This window comes from Ceratotherium simum, chromosome X (assembly GCF_057802395.1).
Source record: "Ceratotherium simum simum isolate JZ-2026a chromosome X, ASM5780239v1, whole genome shotgun sequence".
NCBI lineage: Eukaryota > Metazoa > Chordata > Mammalia > Perissodactyla > Rhinocerotidae > Ceratotherium > Ceratotherium simum.
The window spans coordinates 44,218,505-44,243,013 of NC_141940.1; the positions used below are offsets into that span (position 1 = coordinate 44,218,505).

Here is a 24,509-nt window from a genome sequence, read left to right on the forward strand (position 1 = left end):
TGGCATAAGCCATCAGTGGAGACCCCATTAGGCCGTGATTGTTGTGGCTGCAAACTTTCAGCCTGATCCTGCCAAGTAGCTCACTACTTTCCTGGGTAGTGTTAGATTTTAGAGAGTTAGAGGTATTGTGAGTGCGTGTATGTGTGTGTTTGCACGCACGTGCACGCATCTGTGCTGCTGGTACTGCTGTCCCTTTCCACACCTCTAGTGCTGGTCACTGACCTCCAGGGTCTCTCTCTTTTGACTGCTTCCCTGAACCCTTCTGAGTATTCTTATCCAGCAAAGAGGAAGTAAACACTTTTGATCTTAGGGCTCAGCCAATCCTTTCCTGGGATTTGGTGACATCTAGTGGATAACTGGAGAATCTTTGCTCATACTTAGAGAACATTCTGGAAAATTAACTGAGCAGCCTGGAAAGCAAAAACACCTACTTGTGAACCCTCTGAGAAAGGCTTCCTGGAGGGCTCAGGAGGGCAAGGTAATGACTGGCTCAGTATGACACGAGTCAAAATGGATTTCTTGCTCTCTTGGCAGCTATGACAGAAATTAGAAGTCATCAAAGAATCTCAGATCACCTCCCACTGATTTTCCAGAAATGGTGCTCAGTAAAAAGTGTCATTGAATAAAATGGAGTCAGGTAATACCAATTTGATATGTGCTTCTCGTCTCAGAGCATTTCTCTGGGCCCCAAGCTCTAAGTAGACTAAGGATAACAATCCACTTCCAGGCTGGTCAGGAGAATCTACTAAGAGATCCGTAGACATTTTCGTGCAGCTGTACTGACCCTAGGGCATCGAGGCCCGAAGGCCATTGAGAGGTGTAATTAACAGCCATTATGATTTGGGCAGAAATGTAGATAACCCCAGATGTCAGAAGCGTTGAAAAGTCCTCATGGAAGGTGCAAGGTTTGTAAATAATCATATGCAATTTGTGCTTTAATGGCAAGTTTTAAACTACTTATTACAGGAACATAGGGGAGGCAATCAGGGATCATGAAGGAAGCTGCCTCTTAAAGTTGCTGTTTTAGGGTTTATATAGGCCTTTAGCCATTAGAAAGCTGTGAGGGGTCTCAAAATGTGGTCCTGAAACCAGCAGCATCAGTAGATTGTCAAGCACCACTCCAGAACTACCGTAATTCAGAACTCTAGGAGTGGGGCCCAGTAATCAATGTTTTAACAAGCTCTGTAGATGATTCTGGTGCACACTCAAGTTTGAGAACCACTGGTTTACAACAAGCTTTAAATACCCTGAAAGACCTTCAAGAGTCCTAAGCCACTCTTAATAAATTCATGGAAGAGACTGAATTATTTCTATATCATAGGCCTCCCTTTTTAAAACATATAAAGGTGACTTAGATCTTCTAAGTTATGGTTAAATGAAAGAAAGGATTATTTATTTGCTTTTACTTCTTTGGATTTTGGAGAATACTGTCTTGATAAAGTACAAAGCTTGATAAAGCTCAATAGTCCTGTGGACATGGTGATAAGTTTAGAAACAAACAGAAAGAAGTTCCACCTCAGTATTAATGAAAGAAATACAAATTAAAATAGCAATGGGATACTATTTTTCAACTAACAAATAGGCCAAGATCAAGAAGGATAATGTGCATCATTGAGGAGGCTGTGGGGGGGAAATTAAAAAAAATACAGTCCTGGTGGAAACACCAAGTACCATAATCTGATAATACAAATCAAATGCCTTAAAAATGCGTGGACCTTTGACTCAGCAATTCCACTTCTAGGAATGTATCTTAGAAATAATTAATGATATATGCAACGATGTATGTATAAAGATGCTAATGTATGTTTATAATAATTAAAAAACTAAAAACAACTTAAATTTCAACAGCAGAGGATAGTATAAAAGAAGTGGCTCATACGATAGAACATAAAGAACATCAAGCTGTACAAGATTATATTTCCAGTTTTTAAAAGGAAGATTTATTTAACAAGTTTCACTTAGTACAATACATCTAATGGAAATCACAATACAAGGAGATTTAAATCAAAGCCTCAGAATTTCATACAAACGACACGACCAAACTCCTAAAGTATTGGTATTACATCTCAAAATTGTCCCAGATCTTTAAAAAAAAAAAAGTAAAAGTGTACACTCACGTGCCTTACAGGATATTAAACCAAAAAGCTAGAATTAACAAACATGCCAAATGTTTTCACTTTGAATCGTAGACACAGCTCATATAGTTGAGTTTTACAGAAAAGCATGTTTCTCAACATGCATCCAAAGTTTTCAATGTATTGTGGTATAAGAGCAACATTTAACATAAGTGAAACTGCTTTAACCTAAATACGCTTACTGCTTAGGTACACTCCTACAACATAACTAACTTGAGAAAAGCTGAAAATTGTTTTAACAGTTATGGTCAATACTGAACTTTGTTATTACATCCTAGATGAATGTTTCAGTGTTCGAAATTACTGAGCCTGAAGTTTTAAAACAATCCTGACTTCCACTTTACAGTAAGCATGAATCACAAGCCTGTAATGCAAAACTGTTAAACTTAATTTGTTTTCTTAAAAAAAGAGAAAGAAAGAAAAAGAAAGAAAGCTGACCAAGAGTGATCAGAATCAATGATATTTCCCGTTTACCAATCATACTGGATATGCTAGACATCCCTCCCATTCTATTCAACTCCCATAAATGCACAGCTTTTATTTCTGTAGTAGCTGTTTACTGCCCCTTCTCTACCTAAGCTAGGTTTGACTGATAGTCACTGGAGTTTTCCTGCAGAACTTGGTCATATCCACTCATACTGCTCTGACCACCATAACCACCTCCGTAACCACCACTCAGCTGCTGGCTAGCAGGACCCCCATAACTAGACTGATTGGATAACCCCATCCCTCCCATCATTTGGCTACCATAAGCACCACCACTTGCCCCTGCTGTAGAATTCAAAAAGAGTTCTACATAGCTGTGATCATAAGCTCCCCCACTTGTTCCTGCAGTAGAATTCAAGAAGAGCTCCACATATCTGTGTTGCATATTAGCTTTGTCTTTTGCCATAGCTGCCACAGCATCTTCATGAGTAGCAAATTCAACATCTGCCTCCCCAGTAACTCTGCCATCGGGTCCAATTTCAATGTGTACTCTCATGGGGTTAAGAGGTGAGAAAAAATTGTAAATATCATTCTCAGTGGCTCTGTAAGGTAATCCCCTCATGTGTACACAGTGCCCTGTGGTGCTCTGGAAACTGGACCCACCATCTCCGTATCTATGATCAGACATTCCTGAAAAACAGTAATTGAGGTCTCTTCCAAATCTATCAGACCCAAAGCCATACCCATCATTATAGCCACCATAGTCATCATACCCTCCATACCCTCCGCCATACGCACCCCGCCTCATCCTTTCAAACCCAGCCCCTCTGCCAATGCTATTATACCCTCTGCCAGCCCCCGGCCTATCATAGGGACCCGGCCGCTGCATAGCCATGAGCTTTCGAGGGGGGTCGTAGTGGGTTCGGACTTCAGCTCGGCTACTCTTGAAGATTTCAATGTACCTGTGCCCTATTCTTTCCTTGTGTTTCTTTAAGGCCTTTTCAGCTATCTCCTGTGAAGCAAACTGCACAAAGGCCTCCCCTGTGCTCCGCCCCTGGAAGTCCACCGGCAGTGTCATCCCATTTGGCACAATTTCCAACCCTGAAAAGAACTGAACAATCTCTTCCTTACTACAGCCAAATGGGAGTCCTCTAAGCCGGACGAAGCCATCGTTGGCAGTATCAGGACTATTCGGACCTGTATGCTTCAACACCCAATCCATTTCAACACTGTTGGACTTGAATACTTCAACATATCTGTGTCCCATGGTTTCTCTGTCCTTCTTCAAAGCCAATTTCACTTCATCTTCAGATTCAAGTTCGACAAATGCTTCACCACTTGGTCTGCCTTCTCTGGTGTAGATGAAACGAATACCAGATGTACCATTTTGGATTTTGCAATCGGAGAAGAAGCGCATCACTTCATCAGCTGAGCAGGACCAGGGTAGGCCCCTGACCTTCACCACGAACCCCTCCCTGCCTTCCGTGCTCAGCATCATGGTGACTGTTGGGCTCTTGGTAGCAAGCTTGGCTCAATGCAATTTCGGTGTAGCTGAAAAAAATTAGAAAACTATTGTCATGGAAAAATGTTCAGGATATAGTAAGAGAAAAAAGCAAACTATTAATACAAAACTCAATTACACTAACAGCTTTTTTTGTAAGACATTCACATAAATAAAAAGACTGCACCAAATTTCTAACTCATTCATTTATTCAACAACTATTTATTCAATATCTATTATGTGTTGGATTACCAATAATGGTGGTTATTTCTGGGTGCTAGGATTATGGGAGCTTTTTGTTTCAGGGAATGTTTTCTTTGGACATTTCTGTATTTTGTAAATTTTCTGCATTGACCCTATATTAACATTATAGTCAGAAAATAAAAAGGTGTAAAAAATTAACAGTAACACAACCAGTGGAAGACATCAACAAATCAAAGATGGCTATATCTGATTACATAAAAATGAAAAACTTCATTACATCAAAAGTAAGATTAAACAGAATTAAAACACAAACAATACACTTGAGAAGACACCTGTAACAAATACATGAATACTCTTATTATATAAAGAACTCATGCAAATTAATAAAATCAAGGAAATAGTAAGGCCTAAGAGATAAACAGAAAAAGGACATTATGGGGGAATTCAAGCATTCATTTTACATTTTTTCAGTTGCCAGGTCCAGTACTTGGCTCTGGCATACAAAGATCAATAAGCCCAGAAAGGGCTTTTGGTCCTACAGGGGCACTGTACATCTTTACTAAAGACAAAAGGGCTAATAAACATTGTCCCTGCTATGACAGACTTCTGTGCAGGGTGAAAGAGTGCTATAAAGCAGGGACTGGTTAGTCAATTCTATCCATTGGTGCAGAATGGTCAAATGAAACAGACTAACTGGTTCAGGGATCCACGAACAAATTCTAAAAATTATGATGGAACATAAAGTAGGAGGCGGCAAAGCAAGAAATAAGGCTGGCAAGGCAGAGATCACATCCCAAAGGCCTTGATAGACAAATGCCAGGGACCTTTTAAGGGTTTTAAACAGGGGAATGGGGAGGGGGGAGGGGAGTGAGGGGAGGCGAGTGAGGGGAGGGGAGTGACATCATCAGAACCTTTTCAGATAGATCGCCCTGGCAACAGTGTGGCACTCAAACAGAGGGGGATGGGGTGACTCTAGCAAGATCAGTTAGAATCTCGGTCTCTCAGAGGTATGTTAAGGGATTCACCAAAGGCAACAGCAGTTTAAAAAAAGAGAGGAAGATGTGACCTAGGCATTCAAAGCAGTAAATTTGGTGGGACTTGATAACAGATTAAATTCAGGGGGAATACAGATATGAGGACACAGGAGAGGAGTCTGGGAAATGTTCAAACCTCATCAATCATCAGAAATGCAAATTAAAACCAGAATTTTAATGGACATTTTTCACCCATCAAGATAGTGAAAATTAAGCAGTGAGGAAAAGTCAATGCTGATATTCAAGGTTCACAAACTAACACACTCTTAGAGGAGTGAAAGTTGATAACAGTACTTCTAGAAAGCAATTTGGAAATATGTATCATACTTGTTGATACAGTAAATCTACTTCAGGTTATGTGCCCTAAGGTTATCTGAAATTCAGACAAAGATTTATGGAGCTATATATTCTTTGCAAGGTATTTTATTAAGAAAGATAGAATATTACACACAATTTAAAAATTACCAAAATATTTAATAACATGAGAAATTACTTATGCTATAATCTTAAGTGACCCAAGATCACAGCCACTTTATAATCTCAACTATGTAAAAAATATATGTTCACATATCCTTCCATCCTGCTAGAATTCCTTCCAGGAATCTGGTAAACAGAAATACTCGCAAATGTTCAATGCAGCACTGTTAATAATGGCATAAAATTAGAAACCTAACTATCCACTAATAGGGGAATGGCTGAATGAATTACACTTCATTCTTAAAATGGAATGCTATGCAGCTGTTAAAAAAAAGACCTGCCCTGACCTAGGAAGAGTCTCAAAATATATTAAATGAAAGAAAATGCATAGTATGATTCTAGTTATTTTAAAATATAAGCATGCACGTATATATGTCTGTAAATGCCCAGAAGAAGGTCTAGAAGCATATAATACGAACTTGTTTTTTAAGAAAAGAAGACCTGGGGGGCCAGCCCTGTGGTGTAGCAGTTAGCGCGCGCTCCGCTGCTGGCGGCCCCGGATTCGGATCCTGGGCACGCACCAACGCACCGCTTGTCAGGCCATGCTGTTGAGGCATCCCATATAAAGTGGAGGAAGATAGGCACCGATGTTAGCCCAGGGCCAGTCTTCCTCAGCAAAAAGAGGAGGATTGGCATGGATGTTAGCTCAGGGCTCATCTTCCTCACAAAAAAAAGTAAAAAATAAATAAATAAAAATAAAAAAATAAATAAAAAATAAGAAAAGAAGACCTGGAGGGTAGGAAGAGAAGTGGATTTTCACTTTTTATCCTATATACTTCTATATAGTTTTAATTTTTAAATATCACTGTAATTGGAATTAAAAAACAATGTTAGAAAAAATATATGCTCGAGGAATTTGTCAAATGTTAACAGTGATTACTCTGAGTGGTAGGTTTATGGTTTTTCAATTTTATTTTTTCAATTTTTGGTGCATTCTTAACTTTCTACAGAGAAAGTAATTACTTTTATTTCAGCAAAAAAAATAACATAAAACAAATTAAAATATTTGTTTTTCTGGGATTTGGTATATAACACATTTTATAAAACTTTCTAATTTTGTATGTGGATGGCTTACCTGACACCGTTTGGAAACACTGGGCCTCTTGGAAAGAAAGTACAAAGTGTAATAACTGCCATAAAACCACAATGAGGATTCAACAAACATTTCCTAATTGCCTATTCTGTGCCTGGCACACTGCATCTGCAGTGATAACAAGTCTTCCTATAAACCATCTTTAGGTCTAAGTGACAGATTTACCGACTGTTTTTTTTGCCTGCCTAAGCTCTTGGATGACCCATCCCATTTAATGTCCCTGCAGCACTCTAGGCCTTAGCATGCCCTCTGTAGTGGCAGGGAGGTTCTGCTTCGTTACAGTTATCTCCTGGGAAGGCCACCAGGACTCTGTTGGCTGAAGCAGGAACCAGGATGCCATCTGTGAGTTAAGAATTTGTGTATTTATATGTGTGTTATACACATACTTTCTATACACCATAATGCCGAGTAGTTATCTCCAGGTGATGAATTACGTGTATTTTTTAAATTTAGAGTACACCGTTATTTTTCAAATGTTCAAAATTGAAATGTAGATTATTGTTATAAGCAGAAAAATAAATGTTATTTAAATGTTCAATTCAGTAAAAACATTTATTGGGCGCCTCTATCAGACACGCAGCATTCGCTTAGATGTGCCTCCCCCTACGGACAGACAATCAGGCAGTGGAGACTTGAGTGCCTGAATGGATGGACCAGCACTCAGACCACTGGTCTCAATATCTGTTTTTCCTAATCCAGGGACGTGGTTTTCAATCGTTTTTCACCTTACGGTTTCTCTTAAGGCTCCCCTGACCCGCCCAGACAGACAGATATACAAAAACACACACACAGTCACGAACGTCCACCATTTCCCCACCAGGCGCAGCAAAGACGGCTTCCCGGCACTGAGATGGGGGGAGGGGGGCGGGGGAGGGGAAAGCAGGGAACGAAAAAGGCGGAGGCGGCCCGCGGAGCCCACTTTGGTCTTCATCATCACCATCCCCGGGGCCCCAGTTCCCACCCACACACCAACCTCTAACGATACCGGATAATTTTCCTCCTTCTTCCCTCAAACGGCTATAGCGAGACGGTAGACGACGACCAGAACTACTTCTGCTCACGTAAGCGACTGATCACGTGAGCACCTACGTCATGTGAGATCTCGGTCACGTGAGCAACTCTCGGCTTAAACTCGGGATCGCTAAAGTACCGCACTTCCTTCTGGTATGGAAAGAGAGCGCGCCAACATCAAGAAAGAAAGAGTGTGATTGGTTGCGGTGCGTCTTCCGTGACTGATCATTGGTCCGCCCCCGGATAACCGACCCAGTTGCCTGAGAAACAGTAACGTCACTATTTAATAACTCCCCTGTGATTGGTCCGCTCCTAAGGTTAAACTTAAAACCCCAGGTTATCCATGGAAATTTGTCCTGCCTGATGAGTGACGATGAAGCTGATGAGCAGAGCCCAGCTGCCGGGCTGCGTGCTGGCGCTTCGCTTCCTGGCCCTTGTTCTCCCTGGCATCCCTGGGGCCAGGGCTCTGGACAATGGCTTGGCGATGACCCCTACCATGGGCTGGCTGCACTGGGAGCGCTTCATGTGCAACACTGACTGCCAAGAAGATCCGGATTCCTGCGTCAGGTATCAGAGATATTGGGTAACCCCTTCCCTTCGCCTTTCCGTGTTTGGCTGTGTTTGGAAGGATGGGGGTCTCAGCGGGAACATTTGGGCACGAGGGAGAGCTCCCCTACTGCTGCTGCTTTTTTATCCCCAGCAACTGCCCCGGATGGGGACTAGCCCTAAACTTTCTCCGTGTGACCCCTCCTAGGGTGGGAGTCGGGCCCCTGCTTCTCCGTCTCTCATTGCCTGACCATTCAGCTAGGGACTTTCTCCATTTACCGTCCAGTTCCGTTCAGACCGTCCTTGTGAGCTGCTGCTCTACCTCTGCCGGGTACTAGCAGTGAGCACAGCTGCGTTGAGTGGGAGAGACGGAGGACAAAGACGCGTGCCATTTCTTCTCTTTTTTGGGTCACGGGTTCCTTGGCTGTAACTCGCGGGAGTTCAGCGAGACCATGGAGTCTCTGAGATCTCCCCACCCCCTTGCCCTTCAGTGTGGCGTCTGGCTGGAGGAACTTTCTATATCGAAGGCGAGGGTTGAGGCTGGATAAGACAGGTATTGAACCTATCTGATCCACATATTCTTTTTAAATTGAAATAACAACTCTTACCTCACAGAGCCAACTCAGAAGAATCTGTAAAATAGTTCTTATCTGACGCAAGTGAGCTTTCAATGAGATAACCCATTTAAAGTGCAGTGCCTGACCCCTCAATTAGGTGTATAGAACAAATGTTCTTAACCTGGAATCCATGGGAAAATTAATGCAAATCTGCAAATATGAGTATGTGTGTTTTTCTGGAGAGAGGATCTTTAGCTTTGTTCAGATTCTCAGAGGGATCAGTGATCTAGAAAAGGTTAAGAATCACTGATAGTTATTGTTAAAAACATAATAAAGATACCCGTAGTGCAGAGGCTCCTCTAAAAGCAGCAGTCATGGTACATGCCAGTGCCCATAAGTTATTCCTATGAATGTCTTTACAGATAAAGTCAGGATGTTGGTCAAACATCACAGAATTAATTGGCCTTCTAAGTTTCAGACTAAGTCCATTGTGACCCTGAGGTAAACTGTGTAGCAATGGTGCCCATCAAATATTTCTTTTTGTCTCTTCCTTTTTTTCTAAGTAGTGGTTGTCTTATGTTTGTAACTGATTATAAAATTAATGCATGATCTTTGCAAAAAATGTAGATAGTAAAGAAGAATATAATGAAAATAAAGATTGTCCTCATTCCACCACCCAGAAATAATCGTGGTTAAAATGTTAATATACGACCTTACAATTTTCTTCTATGTAAATAAAAACAGATTTCTTTTTTTATTATTTTCAATAAAAATTAGATCATGTTTGTGTCATGAGTGTTAACAAGACTCTGAAGTCTGCTTGCCCAGGTTAAAATTCTAGCTTATCATTACTTAGCCATGTAACCTTGGGCGGATTAATTACCCTTTTTAAATGTAGGCAGAGTCAAGTGCCTGGCACAGAATAAGAGCTTCATAAATGAAAATTGTATGTATATACCATAAGTTAAGCAATCTCCTGTTGATAACTATTCAGGGTCTTCAATTTTTTTTTTTTTTATTGTGAACAAAGCTATGCTAACCTTCCTTCTACATCATCTGATTCTTTCCTTAGAAGTCTAATTACTGGGTCCAAAGGTATGCTCATTTTGTTACCTATCAGATAAACTGTCCTCCCCAGCAGTTTTGCAGATGCACATTCCCAACAACAGTGCATGAGAGTGCCTGTTCCCCACACCCTGGCCAACACTGCATTTTTGTCATTCTTTTAAAACTTTGCCAATCTGGTAGGTGTTTTTATCTTCCTTTATGTAATTACTCATAAGGTTGAACATCTTTTCATACGTTAAACTGGCTCTTTGCATGGTTTCTTTTATGGATTGCCTGTTTGTGTTAGCTCCCTATTTTTCAACTGGAAAATGTTTTTGTGGTTTGTTTGGTTTTTTTCTATCGTACATTGTGAATATGGTAGTTCTTGCTGTGTGTTGGTTTTGATACTTGAATATATCAAACATCGATTTTTTCCTTTATGATTTCTGGCTCTGGCATCATGCTGAGAAAGTCCTTTCCTACCTGAAGATTATATAGTCACCTACAGTTCTACTAGTATTTTTATGGATTTTAAAAATATTTCAATCTTTAATCTACCTAGACTTGATTCCCCTATAAGGAATGCCACATTTAATATACACTGAATTCCATCGTACCAGATGGCTGGAAGGATCTCTTTCTGAACTTGATCTTTAATTCCATTGATCTGTGTATTCTAATGCTACTGTTACTACACCAGCTTCATGTATCTTTTGTAGAATGTTCACGTGTTTAATCTTTTAGGTGAACTTTTGAATCATGTTGCCAAGTTCCTTAGAAAGTCCTTTTGGGATTTGTCAGGGTTTTGTTAAATGTAGAAAGATGTGTAGGGAGAATTAGCTTCTTGTTCATACTGAGTTTTCTTATTCAAGAGCAAAATAATGTCTCTCCATTTATTCAAATCATTTGGGAACATCATAGTTTTATTTATATGGGCTCTGCACACATCTTAAATGTATCTCTAGGTATTTTAGATTTTTCTCTTGCTTTTTTGGTTGCTCTTGTGAATGGTATCTTTTTCTCCAAATAGATTATTGTTGATATCTAAGGAAGCTGTTGATTACCCTAACTTTGTAGTTTCTTACTTTATTCTTTTTTTTTTTTACAATTTTATTTATTTTTTTCCCCAAAAGCCCCAGTAGATAGTTGTATGTCATAGCTGCACATCCTTCTAGTTGCTGTACGTGGGACGCGGCCTCAGCAAGGCCGGAGAAGCGGTGCCTCGGTGCGCGTCCGGGGATCCGAACCCGGGCCGCCAGCAGCGGAGCGTGTGCACTTAACCGCTAAGCCACGGGTCCGGCCCCTACTGAACTTTCTTTTTAGTTCTAATAACCTTTTCAATTTCATGTAGTATTTCTCATTCCTATTTTTTTTTTTAAAGATTTTATTTATTTATTTTTCCCCCAAAGCCCCAGTAGATAGTTGTATGTCGTAGTTGCACATCCATTCTAGTTGCTGTATGTGGGACGCGGCCTCAGCATGGCCGGAGAAGCGGTGTGTCGGTGCTCGCCCGGGATCCGAACCCGGGCCGCCAGCAGCGGAGCGCGCGCACTTAACCGCTAAGCCACGGGGCCGGCCCTCTCATTCCTATTTTAATTGTTTGGGGTTCTTAGGATGCAAGTATTGAGAGGGGAGGGGAGGGAGAAAAAAAAGGGCTGAGTCCATTTTACCTTGCATTGGTTGTGATTACTACCGAACTATTACCGAGTTGGAAAAAAATTGTAAAACCCCAAGGTGCCTAACAAATAGGACTACCCAAGCATTTGTTTAATGAATTGTAATGATTCTTGGAATTTCTCTTTCAGTGAGAAGCTCTTCATGCAGATGGCAGAGCTCATGGACTCAGATGGCTGGAAGGATGTAGGTTATGAGTACCTCTGCATTGATGACTGTTGGATGGCTCCCCAAAGAGATTCAGAAGGCAGACTTCAGGCAGACCCTAAACGCTTTCCTGGTGGGATCCGCCGCCTGGCTGATTATGTGAGTTTATAGATAATTTTCTTTTTCATTCAGGAGACTGTAAGCACCTCTGTACCAAAAAATAGCTGCTGTCACCTGAACGTTGAATTGTAAGGCTTATCAGGTGGAAGTTTCATCCCATCAGCAGATAAATGTTTTGCAATAGCTCTTGAGGCCCATCTTGGGAGAAGTTCTCCTTTTGCGGATACCACTGAATTCTCTAGGAGGAAAATGGAACTTGGTTTTTGAGGTGTGTGCATATATTTCCATATAAATTTTGAGCAGCTATTCCAATTGTACTATAAACTAGAATTTTAGAAGACAGAAGGAATATATTCTGGAAGTTGTTAAAGAGTAATAGAGCAAGCCAGTCCTGATGGCCTAGTGGTTAAAGTTCCATGCTCACCCCTTCGGCAGCCCAGGTTCACTTCCTGGTCACAGAACCACACCACCCATTTGTCAGTTGCCATGCTGTGGAAGCAGTTCACATACAAGAACTAGAACGACTTACACCTAGGGTATACAACCATGCACTGAGGCTTTGGGGAGGGGGAAAAAAAAGAGTAATAGAGCCAGACACTAGTTAAAGGCAATGAAGACAGATTTTATTCGGTTCTATTGCAATAGAGCAAAGAGCTGAGCTCTATTCCGAATACAACGAAGACAAGTGGGGATGTATAGCCAACGAGCAGATTGAGGTGGTCAGTGGATGGAAAATTACTAAGAGGAGACATCAAGAGGAGAGGGATTCTTGCTAAAGACAGGCCAAGGACTTAGACATCAAGAGTGGGGGATGAAGAACTTGATCAGATATCAAGAGTGGGGGGATGACTTAGCAGGATTCTTGTTAAAACTGGATGCAGAAAGCCAAGGTTGAGGCCTACTTGAGAAGAGGACTCAAAGGAACCTAACTAAGGTTTGGTCGAGGCGAGAGTATTTGTCCAGATAAATTGATCATTGCCCTGGAAAGGTAACTTTTAGGATCCCATCAGAGGAAGATTAGAGCGACTGATGGCTTGCTTCCCCTTCAGTTCTGTGCTGTAGCTTACATGTATAATTTTTTTTTTTAAGATTTTATTTATTTTGTTTCCCCCCAAAGCCCCAGTAGATAGTTGTATGTCATAGCTGCACATCCTTCTAGTTGCTGTATGTGGGACGCAGCCTCAGGATGGCCGGAGAAGTGATGCGTCGGTGCGCGCCCAGGATCCGAACCTGGGCCACCAGAAGCGGAGCGTGTGCACTTAACCGCTAAGCCACGGGGCTGGCCCAACATGTATAATTTGAACTCAGCAGAATTGGAGACTTTGCTCATTGTCTCCCAACAAACTCATCTGGATAATTTTGGGGGCTTGTGAAAAAAAAAAGCCCGATACCTGGTGCACTGTACTTGTCTCTGCCGCCAGCCTGGAGTGGTTCTCTCTTTCTACTTCATGATTGCCCTTCTACTGTGGTGCCTCTCCTCTCATTTCAGGTCCATAGCAAAGGACTGAAGCTAGGAATTTATGCAGATGTTGGAAGGCAAACCTGCGCAGGCTTCCCTGGGAGTTATGGATACTATGACATTGATGCGGAGACGTTTGCTGAGTGGGGAGTAGATCTGCTAAAATTTGATGGTTGTTACTGTGACAGTTTGGAACATTTGGCAAATGGTATGTTTCATTCAAGAGATTTAGCCATGAGCAAAGGGAAAAACTTTAAGGCCAAGGTAACTGAGCATCCAAAGAACTAATCTTCACATTTTAAATACCCAGTCACAATACTGGAAATAATTATTCTCAATGTGCCAGAATTCTTACCTCTTCTCTTCTTTCAGTTTATCCATGCATTCATTCATTCATGCATGTAACATCTATGCATGCCTAATCACAGCTAATGTTGTGCATTTTTAATTCAAGAGGACTCTGAGTCAATTACAAATAGTAACTGTAACTCTCATAACATCACTTGGGAAAGTATCCAGAATGTCACAGTCACAGAGAAAGGAGCATCTTCATTCCTGCCTTTCCTCAATATATGCACCTCAGAACAATCCCAGCAGTCTGAGAAATGCTAGACACAATTTAAGCACAGAGCAGCCACCTGTCTCTGCTGCTCATTTATTTTTATTTATTTATTTGGTGAGGAAGATTGGCCGTGAGCTAACATCTGTGCCAATCTTCCTCTATTTTGTAGGTGGGACGCCACCACAGCATGGCTTGATGAGTGGTGTGTAGGTCCGCGTGCCCGAGATCTGAACCCGAGAACCCTGGGCAGCCGAAGTGGAGCACGCCAACTTAACCACTACGCCACTGGGCTGGCCCATGCTCCTCATTTAAAATATAAACATGGCCTTTCCAGGCAGCCTCTTTTTAAAATATACAGCCCCAACTGGAAATTCCCTTTTTTCCCTTATTTTACCCATTGTTTTCTCATACAGGTTATAAGTACATGTCCTTGGCCCTGAACAGGACTGGCAGAAGCATTGTGTATTCCTGTGAGTGGCCGCTTTATATGTGGCCCTTTCACAAGGTGAGCTAGTGAGCCCAGGATCTGATAGAGCCTTGCTGATAGATTTTCAGAACTTGAGAATAAAGGAGACCAAGGTCTCCTTCAAATTCCAACCTTACTTAACAGTCTCATCCTACCATCACCCCTAGGATCCAGCCACTTCTCACCATCCCCACTGCTATAATTGGAATCTAAGCTACCATCACCTAGGAAGTCATCTTTGATTCTTCCCTTTGTCTCATGGTTCACAACCTGTCCACCAGCAATCCTATCAGTCCTATCTACAAAATATATCCTGAATCAGCCCACTTCTCATCTCAGCTGCATCTACCCTGGTCTTCCAAGCCACCATCATCTCCCACTCAAACTGCTCTGACAGCCTGATGGCTCTACTTCCACTCTCCCCCTACCCCCATCCATTTTCTAAGCAGCACCAGAGTGACCTTATTAAAATGTAAATGTAATCGTATCACTCCCCTGCTTGAAACCCTTAACTGGCCTCCCATTGTACTTGGAATAAAATCAAACTCCATTAATCCGGCCCTGGCCTGCCTCTCCAACCTCATTTCCCATCACTCTTTCCCTCACTGCACTGGTTTTCTTTCTGTCCCTCAAACACCCCCAAGCCTATTGCTGCCTCTGGGCCTTTGTTTGCATTTTGTTTTCTGCCTCGTACGTTCTTCCCCCAAGATTTTTAAATGGCTGGCTCCTTCTTAGCATTGAGGTCTCAGACCAAATGCCAGATACTCAGATGGGTCTCCTCTACTCTAAAACAGCCCTCTATCCATTCTTTATTGCATTAACCTGTTCCATTTCCTTCTAAGAGCTTAGCACTATATGGAATTATTTGTTGACTTGCTGATTGTCTGGCTCCCCCACTAGAATGTAGGCTCCAAGAGGGCAGGGAACTTGTCTGGCTTTATCACTGTATCCTTAGCATATGGTAAGTGTTGAATAATTATTTATTCAATATAAATATATTTAACATAAATATATTTATAAATTTATATCAATATATTTATAAGTATATTGATATTATAAATATATTTGTATTAAATATATATTTATTTATATTGAATTCCTGTTATTTCCTTCTAATCTCTGCAAAATACTCTCACCTCTTTCTCAACATCTTAAACCTCGGCTATCCCACCTGCCTAACGACAAACGTATTTGTTCCATTAATTTATATTCCTAGGATTCAGACTGCCTTATCATATGCTTGATGAGTCCTGAGTAATTTTGCAGCTTTTATTTTTACTTATTAAGATCATTCTAGTTACTTCTGATTATAAAAATAATACATGTTCATTTTAGAAAAGTTTGAAAATACAGTGAAGTATGAAAAAAATTAAAATCCTCCATAATCCCAATACCTAGTTACTATTTGGTAAATTTCCAGCATAAACAGTGTTAAAGCCATTTTAAGTTATATGGCCTACTTCTGAGGCAAACTTCTTACACTGAAATTTCATTGTAATAAAGATTTAGGGGCCGGCCCCGTGGCTTAGCGGTTAAGTGCGCGTGCTCCGCTGCTGGCGGCCAGGGTTCGGATCCCGGGCGCGCACCAACGCACCACTTCTCTCGCCATGCTGAGGCCGTGTCCCACATACAGCAACTAGAAGGATGTGCAACTATGACATACAACTATCTACTGGGGCTTTGGGGGAAAAAATAAATAAAAAAAAATTAAAGAAAAAAGATTTAGCTCTCCTCATGGAGACCTTTAATCTGTAAACTAAAGAGAAAGCTACCAGTGCCTCCTTTAAACTTGACTGTTTTCATCTCACAAGAATATTAGTAGAAAGTAAACAGAAGAGTGGTTATTTCTGTTTTCACAGCCCAATTACACAGAAGTCCGAGAATACTGCAATCACTGGAGAAATTGTGCTGACATTTATGATGCTTGGCAAAGTGTCAAGAGTGTCTTGGACTGGACATCTTCTAACCAGGAGAGAATTGTTGGTGTCGCAGGACCAGGGGGTTGGAATGACCCAGATATGGTAAGAACCTGAACCCTCCTTGTTCCACCCTCTATAGGAGGCCTGTTTCCTACTTGACATTCAAGGTAAATCAGAAGGGAAATTTCCTGGGAGCAGGCTTTATATGAGAGTACTCAGCAGGGTACCATGCAAAGTGGCTTCTTTCTGCGTCTAGGCAACTTTAAGAATGTTTCTTCTCTCCAATTCTTACTTCATTCTTTGTCTCAGTTAGTGATTGGCAACTTTGGCCTCAGCTGGGATCAGCAGATAACTCAGATGGCCCTCTGGGCTATCATGGCAGCTCCATTATTTATGTCCAATGACCTCCGACAGATCAGCCCTCAAGCCAAAGCCCTCCTTCAAGATAAGGATGTAATTGCCATCAACCAGGACCCCTTGGGCAAGCAGGGGTACCGGCTTAGAAAGGTATAGTAAATAATGTTCTATGGGAGAAAATAGGAACTGGCCAGGAACATGTTCTCTTGCCTACTAGTTGACAATTCATCCAAATGCTTATTTGGGGGGTGTACTTTAAGATGGCTTTATACCCAAATACCAAGTTTGTCTTGGGCCTAAATCTGTTACCTTTGAGAATAAGCAGTGATCTATTGAGAATATATTTTTTTTTTAATCTTGATATTATAATCAGTAATGAGGCTCATTTTTTGCTGGAATCATGATTTCTAAAACATGCTACAGAATAATTTTAATCTTTCCTAGAAGTGCTCAGATAGTTCTGACAATAAGACTGAATGCTACAAACAAGGCAGCTTATTGCTAGTGACCAAGCTATCACACCTGTTTCGTCTTACTTTTCAGGAAGACAACATTGAGGTGTGGGAACGCCCTCTCTCGGACTTAGCCTGGGCTGTGGCTATGGTAAACTTGCAGGAGATTGGTGGACCTCGTTCTCATACCATCTCTGTTGCTTCCCTGGGTCGAGGACTGGCTTGTCTTCCTGACTGCCTGATCACAGAGCTCCTTCCTGTGAAGAGAAAACTTGGGTTTTATGAATGGACTTCAAGTTTAAAAACTCGAATAAATCCCACAGGCACTGTTTTGCTTCGGCTAGACAGAACAAGCTAGACCATATAAAAAACCTTCCTTTAAAGTGTGTATTTTGTTGCCCAAGTCACTACCTGACTTCTACCTTTTCTTCCATTTCCACTTCAGCTGTTCTATTTCCTTGAATAAAATTTTCCACAGGTGAGCTTTTTTTTAAAACTACTTCTAGGGGACTGGCCCAGTGGCGTAGTGGTTAACTTCACGCAATCCACTTCAGCGGCCCCGGGTTCGCAGGTTCGGATCCCAGGCATGGACCTATGCACCACTCGTCAAGCCATGCTGTGGCGGCATCCCACATACAAAATAGAGGAAGCTGGGCACAGATGTTAGCTCAGGGCCAATCTTCCTCAGCAAAAAGAGGAAGATTGGCAACAGATGTTAGCTAAGGGCCAGTCTTCCTCACCAAAAAAAAAAAAAAAAACCTACTTCTAAAGATATTGAAAAGAACATTTTGGGGAAAAGCTTTTGAAACTAATTTAACTACTAAGAAATAATAGCTGTAATTTATTGGCTACTTACTGTGTGCCAGGCACTGTTCTAGGTGCCTGAGGTGCACTGACTCATTTTAATCCTGACAACCCTGAGGCAGGTGCTTAGTCACTGTAAATGGCAGCTAGGACTTAAACCCAGGCTTTTAACCATTACACTGCCACCTACTGAGGTACTTGGATGACACTGCTTATAATCTTAGCTCAAAGGGAAGATAAAAAGAAATCTTCAACTGAGGAGCAAAAAATACCCAAGCAGGAATAATCTTGACAAATAAAATATTTAGATCTGAAACTATGGAGGCAACCCAACAGACCACATTACTGAATTTTTATGGAACAATCTTGTCAAGAATACCCCATCTAGGTTTCCAAATCCCAAGGTTGTTTGCAATCTAGATCCAACAAATGCACCTGGCTTACTTTCACCTTATGGCCTAAAATACCAGACCTCTGGCCAGATGATCCCTTCCCTTTAAAATGAATCACCATCTCTCTTGAGGCTTTGTGATGAGGCAGTGAACCTCAAACTAGGGTATGTGGGAATGAATCATTTTAAGCAAATTGCCACATTCCAATTCCTTTTCCTACTACTGGTTTGCCTGAAGACCAGCCTATAGTCAGAGCTTCAAGCTTGCTCCTTCACCACCTCCCCTTCCACAATCACCCTTCTCCCACATGAACAAATGTATGAAGGCACACATCTCACCCATCTGGAGTGCACGGCAGTACAAAAAATGGCACATAAGGTCCACTCAAAATACCAAGTGCAAGTTGTAACAATTTCTTTCCTTGTCAGGTGATTACAAATTATTTTCAATAAAATTGGAGTACTAATTGTCAGTTGATAAAAATTAGAATAAAATTGGTAAAGCCAGCTTATTCATCCACAGGTAAACTAACTTGGAAGAAAACTGCTCCATCTCATTGAGATGCACTTTCAGTTACTAAATGTGTAGCATATTTGCTTTGCCATCCAGAGTTTCGTCTCACAAGTATGAAGAGCTGAACATCTAAGAATGAAGTATACAATAGTATACCAAGAGGACAAGGATGTAAAATTTGAAACTGTTAGGCATTTTTAAAACTGGATAGATATGCCCATTAGATTCCACTGAGTTTAATTCACTAGAAGTTACATCCTTTACAGTTATTTCAACATGATAAAAATAATTTCTCTACTTTAAAATTTGAGGGAGGGCCGGCCCCGTGGCTTAGCGGTTAAGTGCGCGTGCTCCGCTGCTGGCGGCCTGGGTTCAGATACCGGGTGTGCACCAACGCACCGCTTCTCCGGCCGTGCTGAGGCCGCGTCCCACATACAGCAACTAGAAGGATGTGTAACTATGACATCATCTACTGGGGCTTTGGGGGGAAAAATAAAAAAAGGGAGGATTGGCAATAGATGTTAGCTCAGAGCCGGTCTTCCTCAGCAAAAAGAGGAGGATTAGCATGGATGTTAGCTCAGGGCTGATCTTCCTCACACAAAAAAAAATTTTGAGGGAGTATGTCGAAATGCTTAGGGGGTATGAGATTAAGTCTGAAGACGTAGAATACATATATTTTGTGCCTAGAGAACTGGGCCAAAGTTCCTCATTAAATGATTGAAGTAGCAAAGATATGTGAGACAAATTACCTCACTCTTGGTAAACCTTACATTCACTATGGATATAACTGTTTCTGACCTCACCCTGGTAGGGAGTTTCAGGTCTCTACTTATGTCCCATGATAACCAATAACCTTTGATTAATAGCAAAAGGAATCCCATGAAGCCCCAAGCGATTAAAATACCAAATTAAATCACATCTGATGTGACCTCAACCAGTCAGGTTCAATCCAAAATGAGCCAAGTACCCAGAAGAACCATCAAGCATAAATCTCCCCACAAGAGGGATTTTATTGATGGCACTAGTTTATTTCCCTCCCAAAAGACCAAGTGCAACCAAATGAAGTAAACATAACCTCAAAATTTTATTGTCTTCATAATAAAACAAAAGATGAAGCTTAGAACTGGATCACTTGGCCCTGTAATAGAACAGAAAAAAAAAATGGTGAGTTTGCTATTTTGCAAAGAACCTCTACTCCATCAAGAAGTGTCTTTTCTTAAAGGGACCACCATCCTTTATTAAGTGTCATTCTTCCTTTCCTACTCATGCCAAAACCAACACCAAAAACTTTTTACCTTCCAGCTATGAATCTCATTATTTTGAGAGGGTTGCCCCTGATCTTGATGCCACAATAAATGAGTGGGCAGAAATGTTCGCCTCTCCAAATATAATAAAGCTATGCAGAAAAGATTGCATCTTCCACCCATAATTATATACCTTTCTTTTCTTATCTCCTCCCAGTTCAAAATGCTTGCATCTCTTGATAGCCAGCATTCTCTTAGATCTGCAGTTGGGCTCAACACATTCTAGCCTCAGCACAATCTTCTTTGTAGTTTTAGCCTGGAAAGATTAAAATTAAGTCAAACCCTTCATAAATCACTGCAGAAAATCTTCCTTCAAAAATAAGACTATGTTTGGTTAAGTACTACTTAAAGCAAAGCTTTCAAATGAAAATGACAGAGTTGTGACAATTTGTCTTTAGCACAGGGAGAAAACAGAAATGTGAAAACCAGTGGATTTAAGAGAAAATGTTATAGCAAAGGTGGCAAGTTATCAAATTGCCATCAAGTTCTCCACTCAGATCAAACATCCTAGACAGCTCCTTATCAAACAGGCACCCACCATACCACCTTGAACTTGTGGCCATTCAGCAGCTCTATTTAAATATTCCACACAACCAAAAATGGGTCAACCAAGTCCATGCCAACTATGAAACACAACTTTCACAATTCATTAAATACGGTTAATAATTGTTACTTAAGAGATATTAATTCTCCAAAGACTACCTACAATTATGTCTAGAATTTATGTGCATTCAACTGTATTACTTAACTCAAGATACATTCCCCAGTAATATTCAACTTTTTAAGCCTGTTCCTGGAGTCAGAATCCTACTACTGCTAGTTTGCAGTTCTCAAAAAGCCAAAACATAGCTAGAACCTTCCCAACTTCTAAACAAGTTACCAAATTGCACCTAAATGAACATTAAAGTCATTCCTTAATACTTTCTACAACCAGGCTGAACCAGGAGCAAAGTGCCAAAACAAATGCTGTGCTCGTGGGAATGCTATGTTCCAGGCACTGTGCTAATTACTTTAAGTGGTAACCCAATGTACCTGTGGTAGTACAGAAACTGATTCAGCCTGAGAATGACAAATGACACATACAGAATTCAGGAGGCTGGTGGAAGGCCTAAATGGCTCTTCTAAAGAGCTTTAAGACTTCATGAGATAGGTAGCTGACTGACTGCAGGATTCTGAACTGAGAAGCAGTAAGAGAACAATTCTTACTGCAACCAAGAGCTGAGGATTCACAGGGACACGACAGAAAGGGAACAGAGCAAAGGAAAGGATTTACTCCTGAACTCAAACTTCAGTCCTTAGGAAGGCAGGGCACATCCCTTAACTTGATGTTTGCCTCTTCAAAAAGAGAAGGACAAAAAACCATAAAATACTGAGGTGATGCAGTATTGTAAACTAGTCAGACCTGTGTTGCACTCCCAGCTCGACTGCCTGCTAGGTACGTCACTGCAGGTGACTGAGAACTTCGCTGACACTATGAAAACACATCACCTATACTGTAGAGGTGTGGGCTAGAAACAAATGCAAGGTCTCTACCACAGTAAGTGGGAAGCATGTCTAACAGTAATTACTACTAACCTTTTTCCGGAAAATCGGCTTAGTCTGCCCACCATAGCCACTCTGCTTCCTGTCATAACGCCGCTTTCCTGGGAGAGCAAAAGTTATTTGGTATGGCATACTGAAGAACATAAATCACAACAGCCACATGGAAAAGTCTTCTTGCGGGTTTTATCTTGGGCTTTCCATCAGAATTATTAATGCCCAAGCCTGGGGAAAAAACTACACTCGTATATTATACCACTACATAAACGCCACATTAAAACCAAATTACGTACAGATCGTCTTACCCTGGGCATACAGAGAATCCTTGCCCTTCTTGTACTGTGTCACTTTGTGGGGTTGGTGCTTGCCACACTTCTTACAGAAAGTCCGGCGGGTTTTCGGAACGTTCACCTAGTAAATGAACCGTTCAGAACAGGCACTGTTATCAGACGCCAATAGCACAACGCCCTACCCGACCCAGCTGCCGCCAAGGCATCCTACGAGGACTCGACTCTCCAACTCCTCGCTAACACACAACGCTCTGACCAGAAAGTGGTCCAGCCCCATGTGCTTCCAGCAGAGTGCCCTCCGCCGAGTCTCCAAGCGGAAGGACAGCGCAGTCACTCCACCCCCAGGTAAGTCTACCTCTCTAGCCCATCAATTCAATTCCTGGCCCCAAAGCCTGGCCCCTTCGGGGTCGATCCCGGCAACATTGAGTTTCTTTGGTACAATGAGTCCACGCAAGGGCCTGGACCCATCCCGGGACGACACCGTCGCCGGGAGTGGAAAGATTAACCTGGATGTTACCCTGGCCCCACACCAAAGACCTACCATGTTTGCGAGAGCGCTATCGACACAGAAAGAAAGAGGCCGGGCCGGAAACGGAAGTATATAGGCGGTTCCTGGTCGCGCTTCCTCATGGGAGTCGGTGGGAGCGACCATAGAGTCTAAGGCTCTGTGCGCAGCGCCCTCTGTCGGCTGAGAGGACTCGATTCGGAGCTGTGGGCGGGAGCTTAAAGAAAGGGTCAGCCTGAGGGTGATCCGCTCTCTTCGACTTCCTCCCGCCCCCCAGCTTTGCAACTTTTCCTGACTTCTTCACTTTTGGGGAAGCTGCTGCGTAGCAGCGTTAAGTGAAGGAAGCAGTGCCCTTTCCAGACCCTCCGGCCTCCCTGTCCCTATCCCTGAGGGAAGCCAGGACTAGGGTCTAGTGGAGGGGCCCTCCACCTCCATCTTCCATTCCTGTTCCACTTCGAGGACACTGGGAACATCTTTCACAGCGAACTGCTGGTTCACTGAAGGCTTGGAGGAAGTCAGTGCTCTAGTTCATCAATCACATGGCCAGCTGGTCTGTTCAACAAATGTTTATCGAATGCCTATTTTGTGGCAAGCACTGTTCTAGGGAAGGTATACAATAATCAAATAATCACGCTCATGCTCGTAAATGTGTTATTACAGACTAAGTACTTTGTAAAGAAGGAGTAATGATCAGCATTAAAGCAGCCCCCTTTTGTTGAGGGAGCAAGTTGGCTGCTCTAAGTTCTGAAAAGATACAATGAAATTGTTCAGCTCCTGCAATAGCAATAATCAGGCCAAGAGATAGAAAATATCCAGCAGCTCTTCCCTTCCCTCCATACCTGGCAGAAGGCATGTGCTAGGTTTCAAGAGAGTCCAGCAGAGAAAGACTGCAGGGTACTGAGCATTTAAAATGGATTCTCTCATAGAATTCTCACAGTAATTCTAGGAGGTAGGTGGTACTATTATTCCCATTTTACAGATGAGGAAATTGAGACTGTAGGCTGTTAAACGATTTTCCCAGTGTGATAGTATTTAGTGGAGCCAGGATACAAACACAGGTGATCTGATTCCAGAGCCTGGGTTCCTTTACCATTATACAGTATTGCTTTTGTGTCCTGGTAATTGTAATAGCTAATTAATAGCTAATAGCTAATTATTGAGCACTTATTATATGCCAGGAATTTTCCTAATCACCTTACATACTACCCCATGTACCATTATTATTATTTAGCAGGTGAGGAAACTGAGGCACAAGAGGTATTAAGTTCCTTTATCCAAAGTCACACAGGTGGTTATTTTGTGGAGCTGGAATTTGATCCCAGATAACTAACACCACAGCCTTGCACTTAACAGTGATATCACACAGGGGAAGCAGGGCATCTGCAGGGTATAGGATGATGAGGAGAGAGAATTGAGCATAGAGACAGGAGGAGGTGCCAGTGGATTATGGGTTAAGGAACTATGAAAACCTGAGGTCTCCTGCTTGCATAACCCTCCAGGAACACCCATGGGTCCAGAGCTGATTCTCTGATCATCCCCTTTTTGTTGGATGGTCTCTGGGAAAAAGATAATAAAAGCATTACCACTACCTGCTGTATTTCCTAAAAGTTTCTCTGCCAAACAGCCAGCCCATAGTCTCACAGCATTTTCTTCTTCTTTCCAGGCTCTTAGGCAGTCTCACTGGCCTTTGAGATGTTTGTAGAGGTTTTTGATGTTAGTAACATGGAAATATGAAGACAGTGAACATGACCCCTCTTAGTCTAATCAATCTTAGTTCTTTCTATCACACCTCGTGTCACATGACTTTGGTTTTGATTCCCTTCACCAATCCTGGTCTCTGTTTTGGACATGCTCCTGCTCATTAATTTCCCCTGAGAAGAGGTACTCAGAACTGAACACAGGATCTAGATATGACCTGGCCTTGCAGAGTAAGTGGCCTGTTCACTTACCTTTGTCTACATATTTTACTTCTATA

General features: G+C 41.8%; 3 protein-coding genes across 5 annotated transcripts; 1 reads left to right on the forward strand and 2 right to left on the reverse strand.

Moving 5' to 3' along the window:
• Window positions 1–2,490: 2,490 nt before the first annotated feature.
• Window positions 2,491–7,982, reverse strand: HNRNPH2 (heterogeneous nuclear ribonucleoprotein H2). 2 transcript variants are annotated; one of them, XM_087426527.1, is made up of 2 exons: window positions 7,856–7,982; window positions 2,491–4,112 (listed from the first exon to the last, which is right to left on the reverse strand). In XM_087426527.1, exon 2 carries the CDS (start codon window positions 4,057–4,059, stop codon window positions 2,710–2,712), a length of 1,350 nt encoding a protein of 449 aa, XP_087282653.1. In that variant the 5' UTR covers window positions 4,060–4,112; window positions 7,856–7,982; the 3' UTR covers window positions 2,491–2,709. The 2 variants fall into 2 exon arrangements, with proteins under 2 accessions (XP_087282653.1, XP_004441041.1); XM_004440984.3 differs by having other exon boundaries at window positions 7,844–7,966.
• A 228-nt stretch (window positions 7,983–8,210) lies between these two features.
• Window positions 8,211–17,669, forward strand: GLA (galactosidase alpha). Its single transcript, XM_004440983.3, has 7 exons — window positions 8,211–8,448; window positions 11,837–12,011; window positions 13,462–13,639; window positions 14,407–14,498; window positions 16,319–16,480; window positions 16,688–16,885; window positions 17,279–17,669. The coding sequence occupies exons 1-7, from the start codon at window positions 8,255–8,257 to the stop codon at window positions 17,543–17,545; spliced, it is 1,266 nt and encodes a 421-aa protein (XP_004441040.1). The 5' UTR covers window positions 8,211–8,254; the 3' UTR covers window positions 17,546–17,669.
• RPL36A (ribosomal protein L36a) lies at window positions 17,151–22,696 on the reverse strand. Of its 2 annotated transcripts, XM_087426528.1 has the most exons (6): window positions 22,571–22,696; window positions 22,045–22,150; window positions 21,776–21,843; window positions 20,334–20,456; window positions 19,972–20,034; window positions 17,151–17,444 (listed from the first exon to the last, which is right to left on the reverse strand). In XM_087426528.1, the coding sequence occupies exons 1-5, from the start codon at window positions 22,679–22,681 to the stop codon at window positions 20,014–20,016; spliced, it is 429 nt and encodes a 142-aa protein (XP_087282654.1). In that variant the 5' UTR covers window positions 22,682–22,696; the 3' UTR covers window positions 17,151–17,444; window positions 19,972–20,013. The 2 variants fall into 2 exon arrangements, with proteins under 2 accessions (XP_087282654.1, XP_004441043.1); XM_004440986.3 differs by lacking the exon at window positions 17,151–17,444 and having other exon boundaries at window positions 19,957–20,034.
• Window positions 22,697–24,509: the final 1,813 nt, after the last annotated feature.

Coding starts and splice junctions, on each gene's coding strand:
- HNRNPH2 (XM_087426527.1), bottom strand. CDS start 4,059: ATGATGCTGAGCACGGAAGGCAGGGAGGGGTTCGTGGTGAAGGTCAGG.
- GLA (XM_004440983.3), top strand. CDS start 8,255: ATGAAGCTGATGAGCAGAGCCCAGCTGCCGGGCTGCGTGCTGGCGCTT. Junction 8,449..11,836: donor GATCCGGATTCCTGCGTCAG/GTATCAGAGATA, acceptor TTTCTCTTTCAG/TGAGAAGCTCTTCATGCAGA. Junction 12,012..13,461: donor TCCGCCGCCTGGCTGATTAT/GTGAGTTTATAG, acceptor CTCTCATTTCAG/GTCCATAGCAAAGGACTGAA.
- RPL36A (XM_087426528.1), bottom strand. CDS start 22,681: ATGGTCGCTCCCACCGACTCCCATGAGGAAGCGCGACCAGGAACCGCC. Junction 20,457..21,775: donor AGCCGATTTTCCGGAAAAAG/GTTAGTAGTAAT, acceptor TAATCTTTCCAG/GCTAAAACTACAAAGAAGAT. Junction 20,035..20,333: donor GAGGAGATAAGAAAAGAAAG/GTATATAATTAT, acceptor GTTCTATTACAG/GGCCAAGTGATCCAGTTCTA.